The sequence below is a fragment of the Heloderma suspectum genome, chromosome 6 (genome assembly GCF_057233095.1).
Source record: "Heloderma suspectum isolate Gila_16-S chromosome 6, 16-S_ref, whole genome shotgun sequence".
Classification (NCBI taxonomy): Eukaryota; Metazoa; Chordata; class Lepidosauria; order Squamata; family Helodermatidae; genus Heloderma; species Heloderma suspectum.
Genome location: NC_139463.1, coordinates 76971025 through 76989447, shown reverse-complemented (window position 1 = coordinate 76989447; position 18423 = coordinate 76971025). Strand labels below are relative to the sequence as shown.

At 46.4% G+C, this 18423-nt stretch overlaps 1 protein-coding gene across 1 annotated transcript; it reads right to left on the bottom strand.

Moving 5' to 3' along the window:
- Positions 1–1761: 1761 nt before the first annotated feature.
- On the bottom strand, positions 1762–17362 carry UBE2M (ubiquitin conjugating enzyme E2 M). Its single transcript, XM_084805091.1, has 6 exons — positions 16842–17362; positions 14990–15084; positions 12459–12497; positions 9381–9484; positions 8105–8168; positions 1762–2827 (listed from the first exon to the last, which is right to left on the bottom strand). The coding sequence occupies exons 1-6, from the start codon at positions 16948–16950 to the stop codon at positions 2687–2689; spliced, it is 552 nt and encodes a 183-aa protein (XP_084661217.1). The 5' UTR covers positions 16951–17362; the 3' UTR covers positions 1762–2686.
- Between the last annotated feature and the right edge of the window lie 1061 nt (positions 17363–18423).

The following is an 18423-nucleotide window of genomic DNA, read 5'->3' as shown; positions in this document are numbered from 1 at the left end:
AAATACAGAACAAAGGGGTAGCCACCTTGCAGACCTATTTTTCCCCCACGTCCAAGCCAGATGCCACTGATGTTCAAACACAAAACCTCAAATACCTTTGGTCAGCAACTGTTTTTTTTTTGGGGGGGGAGCCCACACCTCAGAAGTATTGGGTACTGAGCCATCCCCTCACTGACAACACACCTACTTATTCTACGGTGGCTCATTTGCAACAGGTAAAACGCCATCCTCCAAGGGGAGAGGGAATTTGGGCCCAAGGCTACCAGCTACCAATCCCTGCACACAGTACTAAGCTCATATTCACAGCACTAGCACAGGCTGAACACTTGGAGAAGCATCATAATTTCCCTTCAGGCATTTAGGATGCAATCCTATATCCACTTAGCTGGGAGTAAGCCCCACAGAACTCAGTGGAACTTACTTCTGAGTAGAACTGTATAGGATTGCACTGCTAATGTCCTGAATAGCACATACTAGAAATATACCCAATTAGCTGGGAATAAGCCCTACTGAACTGAGTGGAACTTACTTCTGAGTAGAACTGTATAGGACTACACTGCTAATGTCCGGAATAGCACATAATAGGAATATGCAGCTATGTTCCATTCATTTCTTTGTTCAAGAGAGTATCAACCCTCTACTTCTAAACAGAATGGAAGAATTGCTGACTCCTGACTGAATCTCTGCAGGGCTGTTAAAACATTTTTATCTTTGGCTGCATCCACAGTAGCACTTTTCCACTACTCTTCTCTGCTAAATATCCCCCACAAGCATGCCGGCCACACTTGAATAGAAGTGGTTAAAGCAGGAAGATACAGAAGTACTTCTCAGCATCCTAGGAGAGGAGACAATATAGCCGTTCAGAGATTCAGAACTACTTCAGGTATCCCCACCAAACAGATCAGAAGAGGCTCCTTTTCAAGTGCAGATTCTGCCATATCGATATCGTACACAGACAGCACCACTTCCCTCTCACGCTGGAAGCCAACCAGCAGAAAATAGTAGCTTCAGTGCAACTGAACTTTGCATAGAAGCACCAAAGGAGATGACCTGAACCTATCATAGAAGCAGAATGAAATGCAGTCAGAGTACAAGACCATTCAGCCCAGAATGTACTTGGTTGCCTTGGGAATATATGTCTTGGGTTCTTGTCTGCATAAGGGGAAGTGGGGTGAAAATTACAGTTGCTGCACAAACAGGGTTACAGCAACATACTTTGAAATATTTAGGCTGCAGATCTACACACTTACCTGTCAGTAAAACCCACTGCGCATAGAACTTCTCAGTAAATATGCATAGGATTGTGTTGTTCAAGTGTTAGATGCATACAAATAAAAAGCTGAGCAAACTTGTGCTTAGCTGTGTACCATACAACAGCTTTCTGCATCTTTTAAAACCTCACTCCTGTGATCAGAGAGAAAACTAACTGCCTTTTTGAAATTTTGGGGCTGTTCCAATATAGAGTTAAACTGAGTCTTCCACATAAGACGATTGGGGGTGGGTAAAGGTTCTCTCCAATTACCACATTTCTATAGCCCCTCTTTGCCATAAACCTCCATCTCATCCTTCCTTCCCATGGATCATCTCGTTTCCAGCAATCTAAGAAACAAACAGATCTCCTTGCCTCTGAGGATGGCCCACTGAGGCTGAAGATGACTGCACCATACAAGATGTCCTGATTGTTATTAGACTTCTTTCTGCTGCTGCCTGCCTCCCCCCCAAAAAAAAACCAGGGCAGAAGAAAGCAGAAGACAAGAGAGGCAAGGGGCAAATTGAGTGCGCTAACATTCCCCTTTAATAACCTGACACACTAGAAGTACAGTGGCTTTATTTTGGCCAGGGGCTTGCAGGAGTCACTGGAGAGGCAGAGAGAGTTCATTGCTGGGCAGGCCCTGGTGGACACAGTGGAAACAGCACTGCCCCAGTTACATTTTTATTACTACTGTTATTAGCATTGGTTGTTTTGGTTGTTTTTATTTTTCCTTAAAAACCAGACACCCAAGTGAGTTGATTCTAAAAGGAATATTCCAGGCCTGACCCAGCCTCCCCAGAGCCACAGTGTCTGGGGCAGGTTGGAGGTGGCTGAGCACCCCCCTCCAGCCTTCCAGAATCACCCAGCCCTCAAGAGCCTCCCCCATGTAATAAATAGTTATGCTCAGAAGCCTTGGTGCCCAGCAGGCGAGGAGGAAAGGATAGGCAAGTGGCCTGCAGATCACGCAGTACAGTTGCACTGCACTGCAGGCAGGGAGTGCCAGAGCACAGAGGGAGCCTTCTGTTCTTAGCAGCAAAACCACAGCCCCCAGAAAGGCAGATGGGCACCAGCATGGGGTCCCACACACCCAGCCCCATGGGGCGGATGGCTACCCCAACACCATGGGTGGGGTAGAGAAGCAGCAGTAACCTCACCCCTCACCCCACAGCAGCACATAGGGAGAGTGGTGAGGGAGGTAAGAGGATCTGGTGAGGCAGCAGCTGCTGAGGCCCCAAGGCTGGCAGAGGGTGGTAGGAAGGTGAGCAGGTGGGGCAAGAAAGGGGGGGAGAGGATGGAAGGGGGCCCCTGCCAATTCCTGACTCCTGTGCCCCCTTGATGGCTGAAGGCAGCGGTGTTGGCAGAGTCCCATAGGAGAGCTGGAAGGGAGATGAAGGGGCAAGGGGAGGGCAGGTTTGTGCCCGGAGCCGGTCAGTTCTATTTGAGGCAGCGCTCAAAGTAGGTGGAGCCAATGTAGCCGCCCCGCATAGAGCGCTGGACGTTCTGCTCAAACAGGCGTCTGTTGTTCTGGAGGACTTCCGCAGCCTCTTTGTTCAGGGGGTCTTCAGGGTTTGGCTCCTAGGGAGGGAAGGGAGCACCATTAAGTGCCAAAGAGTCTTCCGACACCATAAAGACAAAGGCTGATTACAGTATAAGCTTTTGTGGAATACAGTCCTATCAGATGCAAGATTAAATATCAACACCCTGCATCTGTTCTGTTGCCAGAACTGCCTGGGGTGGGTGACTCGTGGCCCTCTACATGTTTTGCCCTACAGTTCCCATCACCCCTCACTTTTGGCTATGCTGGCTAGGTCTGATGAGAGCCGTGGGCAAAAACATCTGGAGGACCACACGTTGCCAACCCCAGGCCTTACTCAGGTCTTTCACCCCACCCTCAAAAGGCCCATTTTCATCCAATATACCTTGCCCCGCATACCAAACGGCACGACCAGTATTTTGTATATTCCACATCTCTGTGGTTATAGTGTGCAAGTGCAGGATTTGGCACTCATCACAGAATTCATCTGTTTTTTAAAGCAGGTTTCTAGATCTTAAAGCTCCTGAAATAAGCTGGAAAGCTTACTGGTGGTGCCACCTGGTGAAGTTTCAGAAGCTGAAGTGGGAACCAAGCAGGACTCCCAATGGCTTATGCTCAGCTTAGTTCCTAATCCCTCCTCCCTCTTGGCTAGCGAAAGCTAAATAAATTTCTCAGAATAAGCAGATAGGAAAAAAAGTGCATCTCTGTCATGGACCAGCAGCCTTGCTCAGTTCAGAATTTCCTCTGCTTTAGCTGTCAGGAGTGTTTCTGAGCACAGGGAGTGGGATAGTAGTTCAGATTCTGAAGAAGAACCACCAGACATGGGGGAGGTATTTTCCCAGGCTAGTCCAGACATGGCTAGGCAGGCTCCTCAGGTTTCAAAGGTCCAGCTGGAGGAGGAGAGTCCCTCTTCACCTCCCCCCACCCCACCCAGGAGAGGTAGCATACAGGGAGAGGCGGGGTTTGGGGAGTCTGAATTAATAGACACCAGGCGCAGAGCCAAGACAGAGAAGGCCAGGGTGGAACTTAGATGGTCTACCTGATTGGCCCTGCATAAACAGCTGCGCTTAGAAGCTTCATGAGAGAGACAGAGACCTCCCCTCCCCTTAAGTTAGGCTAGTGAGCCCGCCTTTCTTTCAAACGGTGGGCAACTTTCGTAGCTGCCTTCTGAACCCCATGAAGGCATTTCCTTGCAGACTGAGAGTCACTGAGAATTTGCATCTGTATGTAATGGATTGAAGTAATGGATTAAAAGCTGTAGACTGAAGCCTCTTGTCTGTGTTTGATTTGGTGTTTGAAGTTCAGTGGGGGCAAAAGGAATCCTGACAGCAGCTGCTGCCTAACAGAACACAGAACTCTGGAGTAGCACTAGGAGCTCCCAAAATTGAGGTTTCTCCTTCACCCTCAATACAAGATTCCTCCCTTAACCCAGGGAAAACGGAACATTATACAGTGTTTAGCAGGAAGTGTGTAAAAATCAAATTTTACAAGGTGGGTTTTCAGTAAATCACTATTTTGCATAACAGAGTGACAGCAGAATGGGAAATGCTTTGAAAAGGACCAAAATAGGAATATGCAAAGAAGAATAAGACAGCAGGATGGGACTAAGAGCCAATGGGATTGTGAACTGTGCTGAGCACAGAACCCACAGGCAAGCCCCCCCCTGCTTTGGGTTTCTGAGCCATCTGGAGATGCAGCCCACATATATTCAGACTCCTGTGTGCAGCCAGGAGACTAGCTTAAGTTTATATCATTTGCAGGCAAACATGCCAAGCAGAAGTTGCAGTGGGCTATATCCTCCCCTCAAGGCTTCCTATTCCTAGGGACACTGGGAGTTTGCATCCCTTTCCTCTCAGGCTTTGAGGGGCAGGAAGGTTTATCACCCAACACATTGACCCAGACCAAAAAGCAGATCCACCTTCAGAGGAAAACTATGCAGGCTTTCTAAGGGGGTTCCACAGCTTGCTCAGCAATGAGTCAAATGCCAATTTACCATATTCAACTCCATTAACAAAGCCTTCCCCAACCTGGTGCCCTCCAGGTATTCTGAGCCACAACTCCCATCATCCCTGAGCAATGGCCATGCTGGCTGGGGCTGACAGGAATTGTAGTCCAAAACATCTGGAGAGCACCAGGTCGGGGAAGGCTACATTAACATAACCTGCACATCTTTTTTATCAATGTGACTAATGGCCAAATTCAGTTGAAGGATTCCAATTCCTGGAGCAATTTCCCTCCAGTATGAAGGAAAATCAAGGCAGCCCTTAAAACAATAAGCAATTAGAAATGCAGAGCAATGGCAAAAGCAGCACACATCCTGCCGATTATATAAACCAGCCCCCAAGTTCCGTCTAAATGAGTCACATGAAATGGCCTTCAGCCTCTGTGATCAACCCGAGTTTCCATTGCTCCAGGACCAAAAATCCCCATGTTGTAATGAGCCTCCCCCAACTTGTCCTATTCCACACCTTTACCTAGGAGAAAATAGGAGGCTATCCTAAAATTTACATAGATGAAATGTATCAGTCTGCTTTCCTGATGGCATCAACTCTTGGCCTCAGCAAGGAGGCAAGTACAAAAGAAACCGGAGGGAGTGGGGCAAAGTTAATCTATGGAATCCTTTTGGGGCTCCATGGAAGGAAACCTCCCAAAAAAATCAGCAAGCCTACAGGAAGTGAGACTATCACCTCAAGCTACCTCAGCAATGACCACTAATGCAGGAGCTGATGTGTGCCACCCACTGCACTTCTCCATTAGTTTGGCACTCTGTCTCTGCCCTGGTGAAGGCACTCCATTGGGATGGTTCAGGGAGAGGCCTGAGGCTGCCTGGCAATAGCGCACACACCACCCTCGAGAGGTCTGCCTCTCATCAAGAGCCTGTCTCATAGGAGTCAGTGCATTGCACTCTCTTCTCTTGCACTTCTTGGCCACAAGGCAAGCCAAGGCGTTTAGAATTACCAGGGCACATGACCTCAAATGCTTTCCTGCCTCTCCCCTTGGCCAACAAAAGTGGTAACTGGGCCAGCTTCAGCTTCTCCATTTCCTGGTGTAAACATCCATCCAGCTCAGGGATGGGCAAACTTCTTGGGTCATGGGCACCTTTGGCAATTTGAGAAACTGGCCCGGGCATCAACACAAAATGGCTGCCATGGGAGGTGTGGCAAAGGTACAACTGCCCTGCTCAAAAGACTGAGTACAAGGCAGAAGCAGGGTCTGAGCCCCAACACAGTAAACAACTCATCTGAATCCAATTTTCAGCACCAACAAAAACCTATTTCACAGCAATCCTCAGCTGCTGGTAAGAAAAAGGGCTTTTGTTTTGTAAGTGGGAGGGGTAAGGCGCCTTGACTGGAACCTAAAAAGGTGTTTGGGGGCACCACATTGTCTATCCCAGCCCCAGCTATTTTACCTTATTTAAAGGGTGGTGGGGTGGGAGAGACAGGAGTCCTCCTGCACCAGTTCTGTTCCAAAGCACAAACCTGGTCAAAAATTAAATATGGAAAGCCTGGCACTGTGGTCAGTTTAAGACACGTTATGGGATAACACTGCTCTTGAAAGATATGCAGGAATGGGCTACAACAATAAAATCTACAGTTGCCAGTAAAACACAGCCATGAGCCCAGAGGAATTACCATACCAGTGGTGTGGCAGCTTGTGCATGATAACGTGTATTTTAAAAAAGCTGATTTTGAAGAGTGAAAATATATTTATTTAAATCACATTAATTTTTAAGTTGTATTGAGCACCATGTTAAACAGCCTGGTTTTAAATGATATCTACTATCTAAATGTAATGCAAGCATTTTAATATTAATGTAATAAGAACAAATCTCCCTTAAAATTGAAATCGTGATGCCTTATTAAAAACACTGACCTGGTTCGCATGACACAACAGCCCACTCTGGGTTAATTTACCTGCAGGGGTTGTTATGATGTGCCAGGCGCCTGCAGCCACCACTTTTTATGGCACCCAGCTTGCCATGTTGTACAAAGCCAGGTGGCAGGAGTTGTTTGAGAGATAGACAACACTCTAATAATCCATGGCTTTCTTTAGGGTTATTGTGAGTTGTCTAACACTCAAACAACCCCTGCTGCCTGGGTTCGCATGACACAACAAGCTACAGCAAGCCAGGCACCAGCCATGGTGAGCTGTCATGCTGTACGAACCAGGTCACTGAGTTAAAGCATGTCAGTTAAAGCTTAATTTTCTATGTAAAAGAATGAATCATGAACAGAAACGTATGTATTTTGAGGACTAGTATTATTTGCACAATAGCTCATGGAATGTATTTATTGTACAAATTGCAAATATTTAGACTGCCCACCAAAGAGTATGGACACTGACTTTCCATGTCATGAGGACACACTGTTTGCTCAGTAGCAATCATCTACTGTATGGAGAAAATTCTGGACACTTGGTCTCCAAGTATTTTTGCTTAGTTAGAAAATGCCAAAAAGAAGTTCTTAATTTTACAAGTTACGCCTGTAACTTATAGACTGCAATCCTATGCACATTTACCTGGGAGTAATCCCCACTGAACACAGTGGGACTTACTTCAGAGTAAACTTGGAGGACTGCACTGAGCTTCTGTAGTGCAGAAGGCATGGGAGCTGCATGACCAGAGGTTTTAAGATTTCGCTCCTATGAAGGCTTCACTTTGTTGCTAACAGATGTTTCAATTTTTATAGCAACCAGTTAATCTTGTTTAGGAAACAGTAGGCTGGATTCAGGATCTATCCTCTGCGAAAGGAATATGCCCCTGCCCAGTTTGAGGGGATTCCGCCCCCCTCCCTATCACCTCATTCAGCAGGGTCTCCTGATTATGCGTAGCACTTTCAGGGACTGGAGGGGTGGGGAAGTTCACTTCTATTAGCGTAGTTGATCCAGTGTAAATCAGGATCCAACCCCAAAAGTACTAGAACGTTGGAAACTTGGTTTAAATCAATCCATCTAGGTTCAGAGGCTGTCACATCAGTCACACTCTGCAAAGACATTGCAACATTTTGGCTTTGCCAATACTGTCAAGTGCACTGCTCTGTAATGGCAAATCTCTATCTCAAGCTATTCTTGCAGGCCGGCAGACAACACAGTACACACATCCTACCCAAATACAACTATATAAAGCTGCCCAGTCTCACACTAAACACCCACAGGATCTTCAGACATGTACTGCATTCTACCTTCTGTGCCGTTCCTCTCCCATTCCTCCACCCACACTTTCTGCTCAGGCTGAATGTAGATGGGCGGAAAGACGGATTTCTGGAAGGCACTGGCCCACGCTTCCCTCCCTTCACACTTTCATCTCTACATATACTCACCAAGAAAAGATACTGCAGGCCATAAATTATAGAGTTTATTGTTAGTACAGGCTTCCAGTCCTCTCTATGAGATAGAAAACAAAGAGTGAGTGTAGGGATAGGAAGGCAGCCCCAAATCTGAAATGGCACAAGAAAGTGAAAGGTTTAGGTTCCGTGTGAAGTTATAGCCACACTGTAATAGAGACTGAAGTAGTCATTTTGCAAAAGGCTTCCCTTTTTAAAAATTTGGGATAAAATCCCAAATGCTTAAAAAGGAGGTCACCACTGTTAAAGGTGGAACCCCAGACACATTCAAATCAAATTCTCATACCCTACTGACAATGCCCAAAGGACAGACCTCATTTCTGACAAGTCAGTTCCAAACTTTTGCTCCTCTTGGGTTTCATTTCCTCTTCATTTGCCTTTAATTACATAAAGCGCCACCAGATTAAGCCCCCCAAACAACCATTAGGCTTTATGAAGGCAAAACCAGGAAATTTAAGTGATCATCCAGAACAAGTGATGGGATGTTTCATAGCTAAAGATGCAAAATTTCTGGAAACATGGAAGCCATGGAGAAAAAAGAGTTTTTCCCCCATTGGGGTGGGGGTTGAAATTTTGGGGGAAATATATAATATCTACTTTCTTATCAAACCATTAAAAACATAAAATGTATCATCTATAACATAGCAAGCATATAAAACCGTACTATTTGGCATATTTATAAAATTTACAGAGCAATCCTATGCATGTTAACTCCAAAGTAAGATATACTCTTTTTAATAGAGCTTACTCCCAGGTAAGCATGCACAGGATTGCTGCCTCAAGCATATAAACACAAAATTGCGCTCGAAGAGCAAAAATGTATCTTGGGTTTAAGTACGGTATATGTAAAATTATCACTCTAGATTGTCTTATACAAAAAAACTTCATACTAAAGATCTTGGGTAAAATCTTGTCTTTCCCAAAATAGAAAATATTTCATAGATTTTTTCACTGTTCCCCCAAATTTCTTATTTTTCCTCTGTAAAAATGGAAGGAGTCCTACCACCACCACCCATTTTTCTATCTGGGCCTTCACATCTCTATTTATAACCAATTGAAAAATAAGTTGAGGCAATCAACTGGGATACACAGTAGTGCCAGGCTGCAAAGAAATTTTGGAAGACAAGCGTTCAGAGATGAGGGAACTGGCATGTGATCACTTTACATTTAAAATGTCCACCAAAAGCTGCAAGAAGGCAAAGTGAAGAGAGAATGTAGGTGACCAATTAGGACAGCGGAACATGCTCTGTACCTGAGGATATTTAGGCAGACATTGCCTTCTAGGTCTATGTTGGGGTGATACACCATGGTCTCACACTTGACCTTGGGCGGGTCATGTGGGTAGCCTTGCCCCACCTGCAATAGAGATACAAGACAAACAGACACAGCTATAAGCCTTCATGTTTTTATAGGACATTCAGCATCTCCCAGCTCCACACAGGTCTGTAGCCAGGGGCGGCTAGGGGGTTCCCCTAAATTTTCTCTACCCCCCAATATTTTTACAAACAAACAATTAAAAAAAGAGTTTACAATTTTGTCTTTAAAGGCCTGCAAACCAGATGAACTCCCCCTCCCCCACCTATTTTGGCATCTCCCCACCCCCACCGAACGTTTAGTCTGGCTGCGGGCCTGACTCGAAATTAAAACCTCAATAAGATGAATAGCTAGAAAAAAATGGACCCTCCATACCTAGGAAATCAACTTCTCTCCTACCCCACACAAACATCCTAAAATGGCATCTTAGGTTTTGCCTCTCTTTGCCTTGTGTATTTTCCCTCAATGACATGGGGATAATGAAATCACTCTTTGGGGCATACACCATACTTTGTGGGAGGGGGGAGAGAATGAGAGAGAGAGAGAGAGAGAGAGAGAACGAACACAAACGGTTCCCTGGCACCTTTATGTGCACAGTGCAATGCGTGCCCCGAGAGCAGACAGATCTTCGCTGCGCCAGCTTCAGCAGACTTCAGAATGCTCTTCAAATTGTGAATTCCTTATTTTCATTTCAATTGTTTTATTCTCTCTGTGACTCTCATGGGGACTACGACTGAAGGAACGTTTGAAAATACTTAATAAGTTGCTAAGACTGAATTGCTGGGATTGTGAGCTCTAAATCTTGTGAGTGGAGACACTGGTAGGGCTCCAAGTGATCACAACAGAACAAGGCCAAACACATCCACCAAGAGAAAGGGATCCACATCCTTTACATGAGATTATGGTAAAAAATGTCCCAAGTCCTCAAGAAAGGAGGAACTTGAAAATCTTGAGCAAGGATAGCTGTGAGCATCTTCTTGATTATATAGATTTATTGTGCTACAAACTCTGAGGACTACTGTGGTATAGTGGGATAAACCAGCCTTCCCCAGCATAGTGCCCTCCAGATGAGTTGGACTGCGAGTACTATCACTCTCAGCCAGCAAAGCGTCTGTTGCAAGCAGTGAGGGAAAGAATCACATATGCCAACTGAAGAACCCTGAAGAGTTGGGATAAAAATATAATTCCTGCCACTATTTATGCATCAAGTTCAGCAGACAAAAGGAGGGACATCTAAATGGCTTCATCAAATTGAGAACGTCTTTTGGAAACTTTCCAGGGTTCCCCTATAAGGGTTGTCTCTAAATGGCTGTGCTTAAAGCTGGTTTTAATGGATTGTATTTATACATTTGTTTACCTCCCCTCCAGTCAGGGCAGAACAATAATCAGAAGAAAAATCATTCATGTTGGCTAGCAGCACAAGCCAACTCGAACGCTTGCCTTGCTCCTCTGCATCTGACAAAAGCCCCAGCTGAATTCCTAGTGTGTACTGATGATTCTGGCTGACTAAGTCAGGGTTTTGGTTTTTTTAGCATATTTAAGAGTTGCCAAAGAAAGACAGAGCAGAGGTCTAAACAAGACAGTTTCTTTCCTCTTTAACCTCCAAGTTAAAAGCAATCCAGGTTCTGTGAAAAGCTAAACACCCAACACTTTTTAACATTTGCAACATTTAGCTCATTTGCTGCTGGGCTTTCACAGAATTGGCTCTGACATGGAGATGTATAAATGTTTCACCTTCTGCATTTTTTATTGAAATGGTTGAATAAAAATATTATAATTAATGAATTAAACTTTTCAACTACCCTCTGCTTCAAAGTTTCAACAGCCTGTGTGTTCACACATTTCCCCCCATAATTAGCTTTTCTTTAAATGAAAGCAGAGGTTGTTGGGATGCTGGTTCTGAGCCACAAGGCCTATACCCAGGATAGACTTATGCCATGCCAAATGTAGCCAAACACTAGAGGCTATGAGACACCACCAGGGAGTTATGGATTTGTGGCCAATTCTGTGTTTCAACCATAACAGAAAGGTTCCTTGGGATACTTTTACAAATTCAAATAAAATAATGAAATCCGATTTCGAACCACATGTTTGCAGAGAAAGGTTTGAAAACAAGGAGACAATGTCTACCAGGTGATCAGAAAGTAGTGGATTGTGAGAAGAGCTTTCATGCCCCAGTTATCTCCCCACCCTGACTCATTCATTAGCCAGTATCACTTCAAGCACTGCAAACGTATTTTAAATTCAGCAAAACACAGCCAAAACCAAAATACCCTCAAGCAATGCATACAGCTGTATAATTAATTTGAAACACAGAACCTTCATTTCCTTGGTTTATAATTCATTCAGAATGCTTTCAAACACAGGTCATTCCCCATTTCTGCAGTGCCCTGAACAGGAACCCTCTCCCTAATTAGATTAGGCAATAGCCCATTTAGGATCTGCCTTCTATCCCTACTACAAACCCCATGACATTCAACCATTGTCCCTTGTTATTTTTGAAGTTTCTCCTTTCCAACAAATAATTTGCCCTTCAACAAACAGCCTTGAGAAGGAGGAAACGCCTGTTTATTTAACAGGCAGGAAAACAAGGGCAAACTCTATCTCCCACTGCCCTACCCCAGTCCCAGATATACTCAGAACTCTGTGCAGTAACTTATAAAATCTAATACAGGGTGCCGCCTGCAGCCCATAATGCTCAGAGGCCTCCGCAGCAAAAACACAACTATGTACTTCCCTGTATTCCTCAATCACATTTTACTTCTGGATCAACCAACCTATAACTCTTCTCCCTCCCTTAATCCTTGTATTCCCCCTTATTCATGTGGCTTAGCTACTGACACAATCTAGCCATTTACTCCTCTTTTAACCAACCAAAGGGGTGGCTGAAATGCACTGAAAGGCAGTTATCCATATTAAGTCATCTTGATTGTGTGCCAAGACAAGCCCATACAGCCAAGTGTATACCATCACCTCATTAGAAGCCTAAGGCAGAAAAGTGAGGAAGGTTACTTACCTTAAAACTGAAAACAAACTTCCCACCTTTATAGAAGCCCTGTAAGGCAAGAATTAGACATTCTAAGCAAGTTTGGCTGCATGTAAAAGTGAACAAGATTCTCATAAAGATCGGGGGGAGGGTGGTGTTCAAGCTAGAACAATGTAACGTATTCCCCAATTCCCCCAAGCAGAACCGTCAAATCTGAATGTATACAGCAGCCTTCCCCAACGCAGTGCAGCAAGGTGGTCAATTCAGCACATGTCTCCCTACTTTGCATTGCATCCCCACATTGTGGATGTACAACCAGTTTCCCCCAGCCTGGGAATCAGAATTATTTGTGGTAATCTGTCATAGGCTGGGAAGTCCAGCACTTTCCGACTTCTCAGTATCTGCAACTGCTAGAAACCCTCTTTGTCTGAAAAGGCAAACAAAGATCCTCAGGCTGCTAAATTTCACATGCATGGCGTGGCCAGCACTGATCACCACAGATCACTGCCTTTTGTGCCATCCCAGCTGGGCTCTTGTTTGTTCCAGTTGGTGAAAGACAACCATGAATAGTGACAGTCACAGGCACAGTTTTTGATGACGTAAATATATGACAAGGCAACTTCCTCCTGCAATTTCCATGTGACATGGATCTTAAATGCAGGCCAATGGGGCAGCCTCTTGGAGACACCCTGGGCTTTGTTCAATTTGCCATCTCATGATGTGGAGTCACATACAGAAAGATGATTCCCCACATGAAAGTGACAGCAAAAGCCAGCTCACAGTAAAAATTGGGCCACAGATGCCGAAAGTTTCATGTATTCGGATTATCAAGTGGCAATTGCAATCATCATATGATTAACCCAGTACTCTAAACTAGCCCAAATTACACACCATATTCAAAGCTCTGTGGTCTAAGGACACCACCTACACAGATGGTGCTCTCTTAGCTCACAACTCACATTTACCCACCCTGGACAGAATGAGATGCCAGACATACAGGCAGAGAAAAGAGCATTGTCTTATGTTCTACCATGCCTATGCTCAGATCAACCACTGCCCTAGATAAAACAGAACTGGAACCAGAGAGCATGTATGAAGCTGAGAGTTAAGTGGCACCACCTGAGAAAGCTGTGCATATGGACATACTGAGGGTCAGAAGAGAATACGGTCAGTGAATTCTGGGTGCACAGAATAAGCTAAAGTAGAGGAGTCTGCTTGAGTAGAGCAATGGCTTGGGATAGGAAAATAAGGATGTGTTGTAGTTCATTATTAGTACCTGAACAGGAAAAATGCTACGTTGTGTAAAGCTGGCTTAACTGCCCTGTAGGGCTAGCATGCCAAGGTTGATCACAAATAGGCACATCAAAAGGTATGGTTAACTGTCCCCCCTTATTCTTATCTCATGGCAAAACAACAACATGTGTGAGGTATTTTATTAAGACAGTTTTATCCCACCTTTTTTGCCTAACCGATCTACAAAGTAGCTCAATTATTTAAAATGTGAAAAATACAAATTAAAGCAATCAAACACAGAATGAACCACCAATAAAAAAAGAACAAGAGAACAAGCAGCAGAAAGGTACAAGCAAGTCCCCACAAGGAACCTTGGCCTGGTATCTAAAAATCAGGAGGGAAGGAGCAGAGTAAACTTTCCCATTGTGGGTGAGCTCCGCAGTACTATCGCCCAGTTCCAGGTAGCCCAGAACAGTGCTTCGGAGGAAGACAGTAAAAGAACAAGTAGATTCATGCAGTATTGCCAAGCCATCTGTAGTCTGTATCAAGGAAACAAAGTTATGTCTCCCAAACATTTTTATCAGCATTTTAAAAAATTGTATTCATTTTTTCTGTGTGGTTACTGTTGTAACAATAAAACTGTATTCATTCAATATGTAAATTCAAGTCAAAGTGCAAAAGCAGCACACTTACTTAGCATGCATTTGCTACATGATATTTGAGTTTGGGGGCAGTCTGATTTTTTTTTACCCCACTTGCTCCTGAAGTAACATGGTGGCAGGAAGAGAGGCTAGGCAGCCAGGCTGCAGCCTTTAAGGTGCAACAACAGGATTTAACAGGTGCAGGTAAGCAAGAGGCAGAGAGTACAAAATAGGAAACATGACAGGATGCTAAGAGAGGGGGTGAGATGGAGCATCCATGACCACTGGCATCCCCTATACATATTGCTATGAACAATTTCAAATGCCACAACAGCCCTGGGATTAAACTAGATTTTTAAGAAGGAGAATTTCTCACAAATCCAAGTTCTGCAAGAGAATCCTGACATAGATGGAATCACAGAAGAAGTATCAGCCAACTCCGGGCACAGCCCACCAATCCAGAAATGATGAAGCCTAGAGACCCAAAGATATTATGCACCACTACTGGGTATCATCTCCTGTCAACTAATGCAAGCTTCCTCCCTCCTCTGGTTCCACCACAGAAGTGGGCTGTTATGCAACACAGTTGCCTGGCACACCCAGCAGGGCTTTCTGAGATCACAGACAAAATGGCAAGTCCCCACACAGTATGTCAGGCTTGACAAGCCCCAGTTACCAGTCACTCACCTCATCAGGGCAGATAACTAGCTTGAAGTTGAGGAGGTCATCCTGGTCTGAAAAGTCTATTTCACATGTTTTCGGCAAATTCAATTCGTTAATATCTAGGAGGAAAAGCAGAAGAAGTGGTCAGTTTACAGAGGAAGGCTCCTTAGTGAGATCAGTGATCAGGCTTCCCTTTCACATCAAAATCCATCAGTGCTCTTTTTTCCCCTAGGGTGACCTGCCTGGCTTTGTGATTTGCTGAAAAAAGGCACCATGTCACCTACAACCTTAAGAAAAGCGGAAGACAGAGAGTTACCAGCTCCTTGACTACAAGGCAGGAATGTAAGGACATGCCTCTGGCCTGATCCAGCAGGACTCTTTATGTTTCTTTGAAATATAGGTCCAAAATACCTTCTGCAGAAAGGAAAAGACTGTGTGCGCGTTGTGTGGAAGAACTGGAAGCTACTGGAACTAGAAGTTTTCTCTTTATCAGAGAAAAGAGGAGAAAGGGCTTATTTTAAGAATAGTGCAGTGAAGGAGATAAAATATTAGATTGTGCCCAAGGAGAGAGGGGTTCAAATCCTCACTGAGCCATTAAGCCAGCCTTCCATGCCCTCCAGATGTTCTGGACTACACCTCCCAGCATTTCTGACAGTTGGCCATGCTGGCTGGAGCTGATGGGAGTTGAAGTGCAAAACATCGGGAGGGTGCCAGGTTGGGGAAAGCTCCATTACTGCATGGCCTTGGGGCAGTCATCCTCTCTCTCAGCCTAAATGGAGTCATCTGTTTCTTGTAAAGGGTAAGATGGTAAAGACATAATCTGCACCTGTCTCAGCTCCCTAGAAGTAGGACAGAATAACAAATAAGTATTAACGAATACATGATTTGAGTACATATTCAAGCCCTAGGACTCAGGTAATAGCAGACTACATTGGGCGTAGGCAGCATGTTTTCCCCTTCTCTTCTGAGGAAGCACAATCCATCTAGAATTTGGGAGTTTCCAGGCTGGAAAGCTAGTATTCCAAGCAGGGCATGACCTCTAGAATCTCTTATGAACAATGACTAAGATTTATTATCCAGGAACTCGCTGGTTCAAATTTCATCCCTGCCATGAACTACCCTTTGGCAAGCCACACACTCTCAGGCTCCAGTTTGCCCACCCCCCATATCTATAATATGAATATAAGAAAAGCCATGCTGAATCAGACCAACGGCCTCTCTAGTCCAGCATTCTGTTCACACAGAGACCAATCTGATACCTGTGGGAAGCCCACAAGTAGCCACAGCGGCCTTCCACTCATGTTCCCCAGCCACTAGCATACAGAGGCCTACTGCCTCTGATACTGGCAGTAATACATAGCCATTAGGCTATTGATTAGGCTATTGATACCATTGATAGCCTTATCCTCCATGAATTTGTCTAACCCCCTTTTAAAGCCATCCAAGTCAGCGGCCATCGCCACATCTTGCGGTAGCAAATTCCATAGTTTGTGCACTCCAAAGCAATACTGAAGATACTACTACTGGCCTACCTTAATGGGTTGCTGTAAGGATCACCACCTAGCATAGGCGGGAAGATCTGAACACTCCGACAGCACAGTATATAAGTGCTAAATGTGATTATCTTACACATTTTAGATGGCAAGCCTATCGCGGCAAGGGGACCCCATCCTCTTGCAGTTGCATACACACTGACATAATACTAAAAACTGGGTTAGCGAAATACTACGGAGGAGAAGAAGCAGGAGCACCTTCTGCGGGCTTTTTCGTGTGTTAGTTTCTCTTTCTCTCTGGAAAGAAGAGGGGAGGGGAGAAGAGGGGAGGCTATTTCATTTCATCCCGTTCCTCTCCGCCCGCCCCCACCCCACTCCCCAACCTTTCTGGATGCGGAGCTGCGCGGCGGAGGCTTTCTTGCTGGAGCCTTTGGTGCCGCCGGCCGATTCCTCCTCCTTCTTCTGCTGCTTCAGCGAGAAAAGCTTGATCATCCTGGCTGGCGGATGGTCGCTGGGCGGGCTGGCTGGCCGGCCTCTCGCCCGTCCGGCCCCGGCCTCTCCCACCTGGCTGCCGCGGCCCGGCCCGGGTCTGGGGGAGGGGGGAGGGGCGCCGACACCTCCCGCGGCCTGGCCTGGCGGGGTCGGCCGAGGGGGCCGGGCGGGCGGGCAGGTGGGGCGGGCAGGCCGGGGCGGGGGAGAGAGAGAGAGGGAGGGAGACGGGCCGGACAGGAGACGGGGAGGCGAGAGCGCGAAAGGAGGGGAGGCAGGCAGGAAGGGGCCACGCAACCGGGGCCGCTCCGCCTCAGAGCGCCGCCGCCGCCGCCGCCGGTTTTCCTACTGCGGGCTCTGTGTGTGGGTCGGACGGTAACGGACAGCCCCCTTCGGCCCTTCCCGGAAGACCGTCGGCAACTTCCGCCTCACGCCCTCAAGCTCCGCCCAGCTCGCCGTCCCTCCGGAAGCGCTCGGCTCCTCTCCTCGGGGGCGAGCGGCTCCTTTTAAAGCGCTCGGGCCTGTCCGGCTGCTCCCGGGGAATGGGGGGGGGGCGCTCGGCGATTTCCGCCTCGGCTCTCTTCTCTTCCGTCTTCCACGGGCTCAGGGAGTAAGCCGGGTGGCGAGTCTCCGTCGGCAATTTCCGCCCGGCGTTCGGCTCCCAAGCGTGGAATGCTGGGACCCAAAGGGTGGCAGAGGCCGCGGAGCTGCGCGAACACGTCGGGTTCCCGACGGAAGGCGACCACTGGCGGGGCAGCCCGTGCGAAGAAATGAGACGCGATCGAAGGTTCACTTCAACACATTTCCTCCTGTCATGCCGTAAAAATGTGGGGGGACAGCGACTCCGCGCACACACACACTCTGCGCTATGCTCCTGCCCCGCATACGGGCGTATCCACATAGGAAGCGGAAGTGAGGGTTTGCAGGAAACTCTCTTCCTCGCCTACCTCTTTGCATCTACTGCGCTCACGCTGCGCTTGTCCGCCAGCTCCGCCTTTGTGCTGCCGTGCAATGCACGCTTAATCGGGAGTAAATCCCACTGAAATCCATCGGCTTTACTTGAGAGTAAACCTGCATGGAACTTGGAACTGTGCTGTTAAAGACTGGCAGTGCATCCTTAAGGCAGCGCAAGCCTTTTTTCTTCTGCAACAGAATCACCAGTGCAGGCTGGTGGCTCCGATTCTGGTGGGGCTGTGAAGCTATTCTGGGTTTCAGTCAGAGCCACCCAGAACTCGAGGAGCTATCTAAAGTGCTGAGCCCTACCCCACCCCATGGATTCAGCACCTTGCATAGCTCCGTTAGAATTCTGGCTGAAACCCAGAATGGACGCATATTCCCACCAAAATCGGAGCCACCAGCCCCCACTGGGAAACATAGCGCCCCTCTCAGCATCTTTCGCTGCTTTTCAGAATCAATTTCCCTCAAACTATCGGTTCACTCCATATGCACATGTCTTTCAGGGTAGGCAGGCGGTGC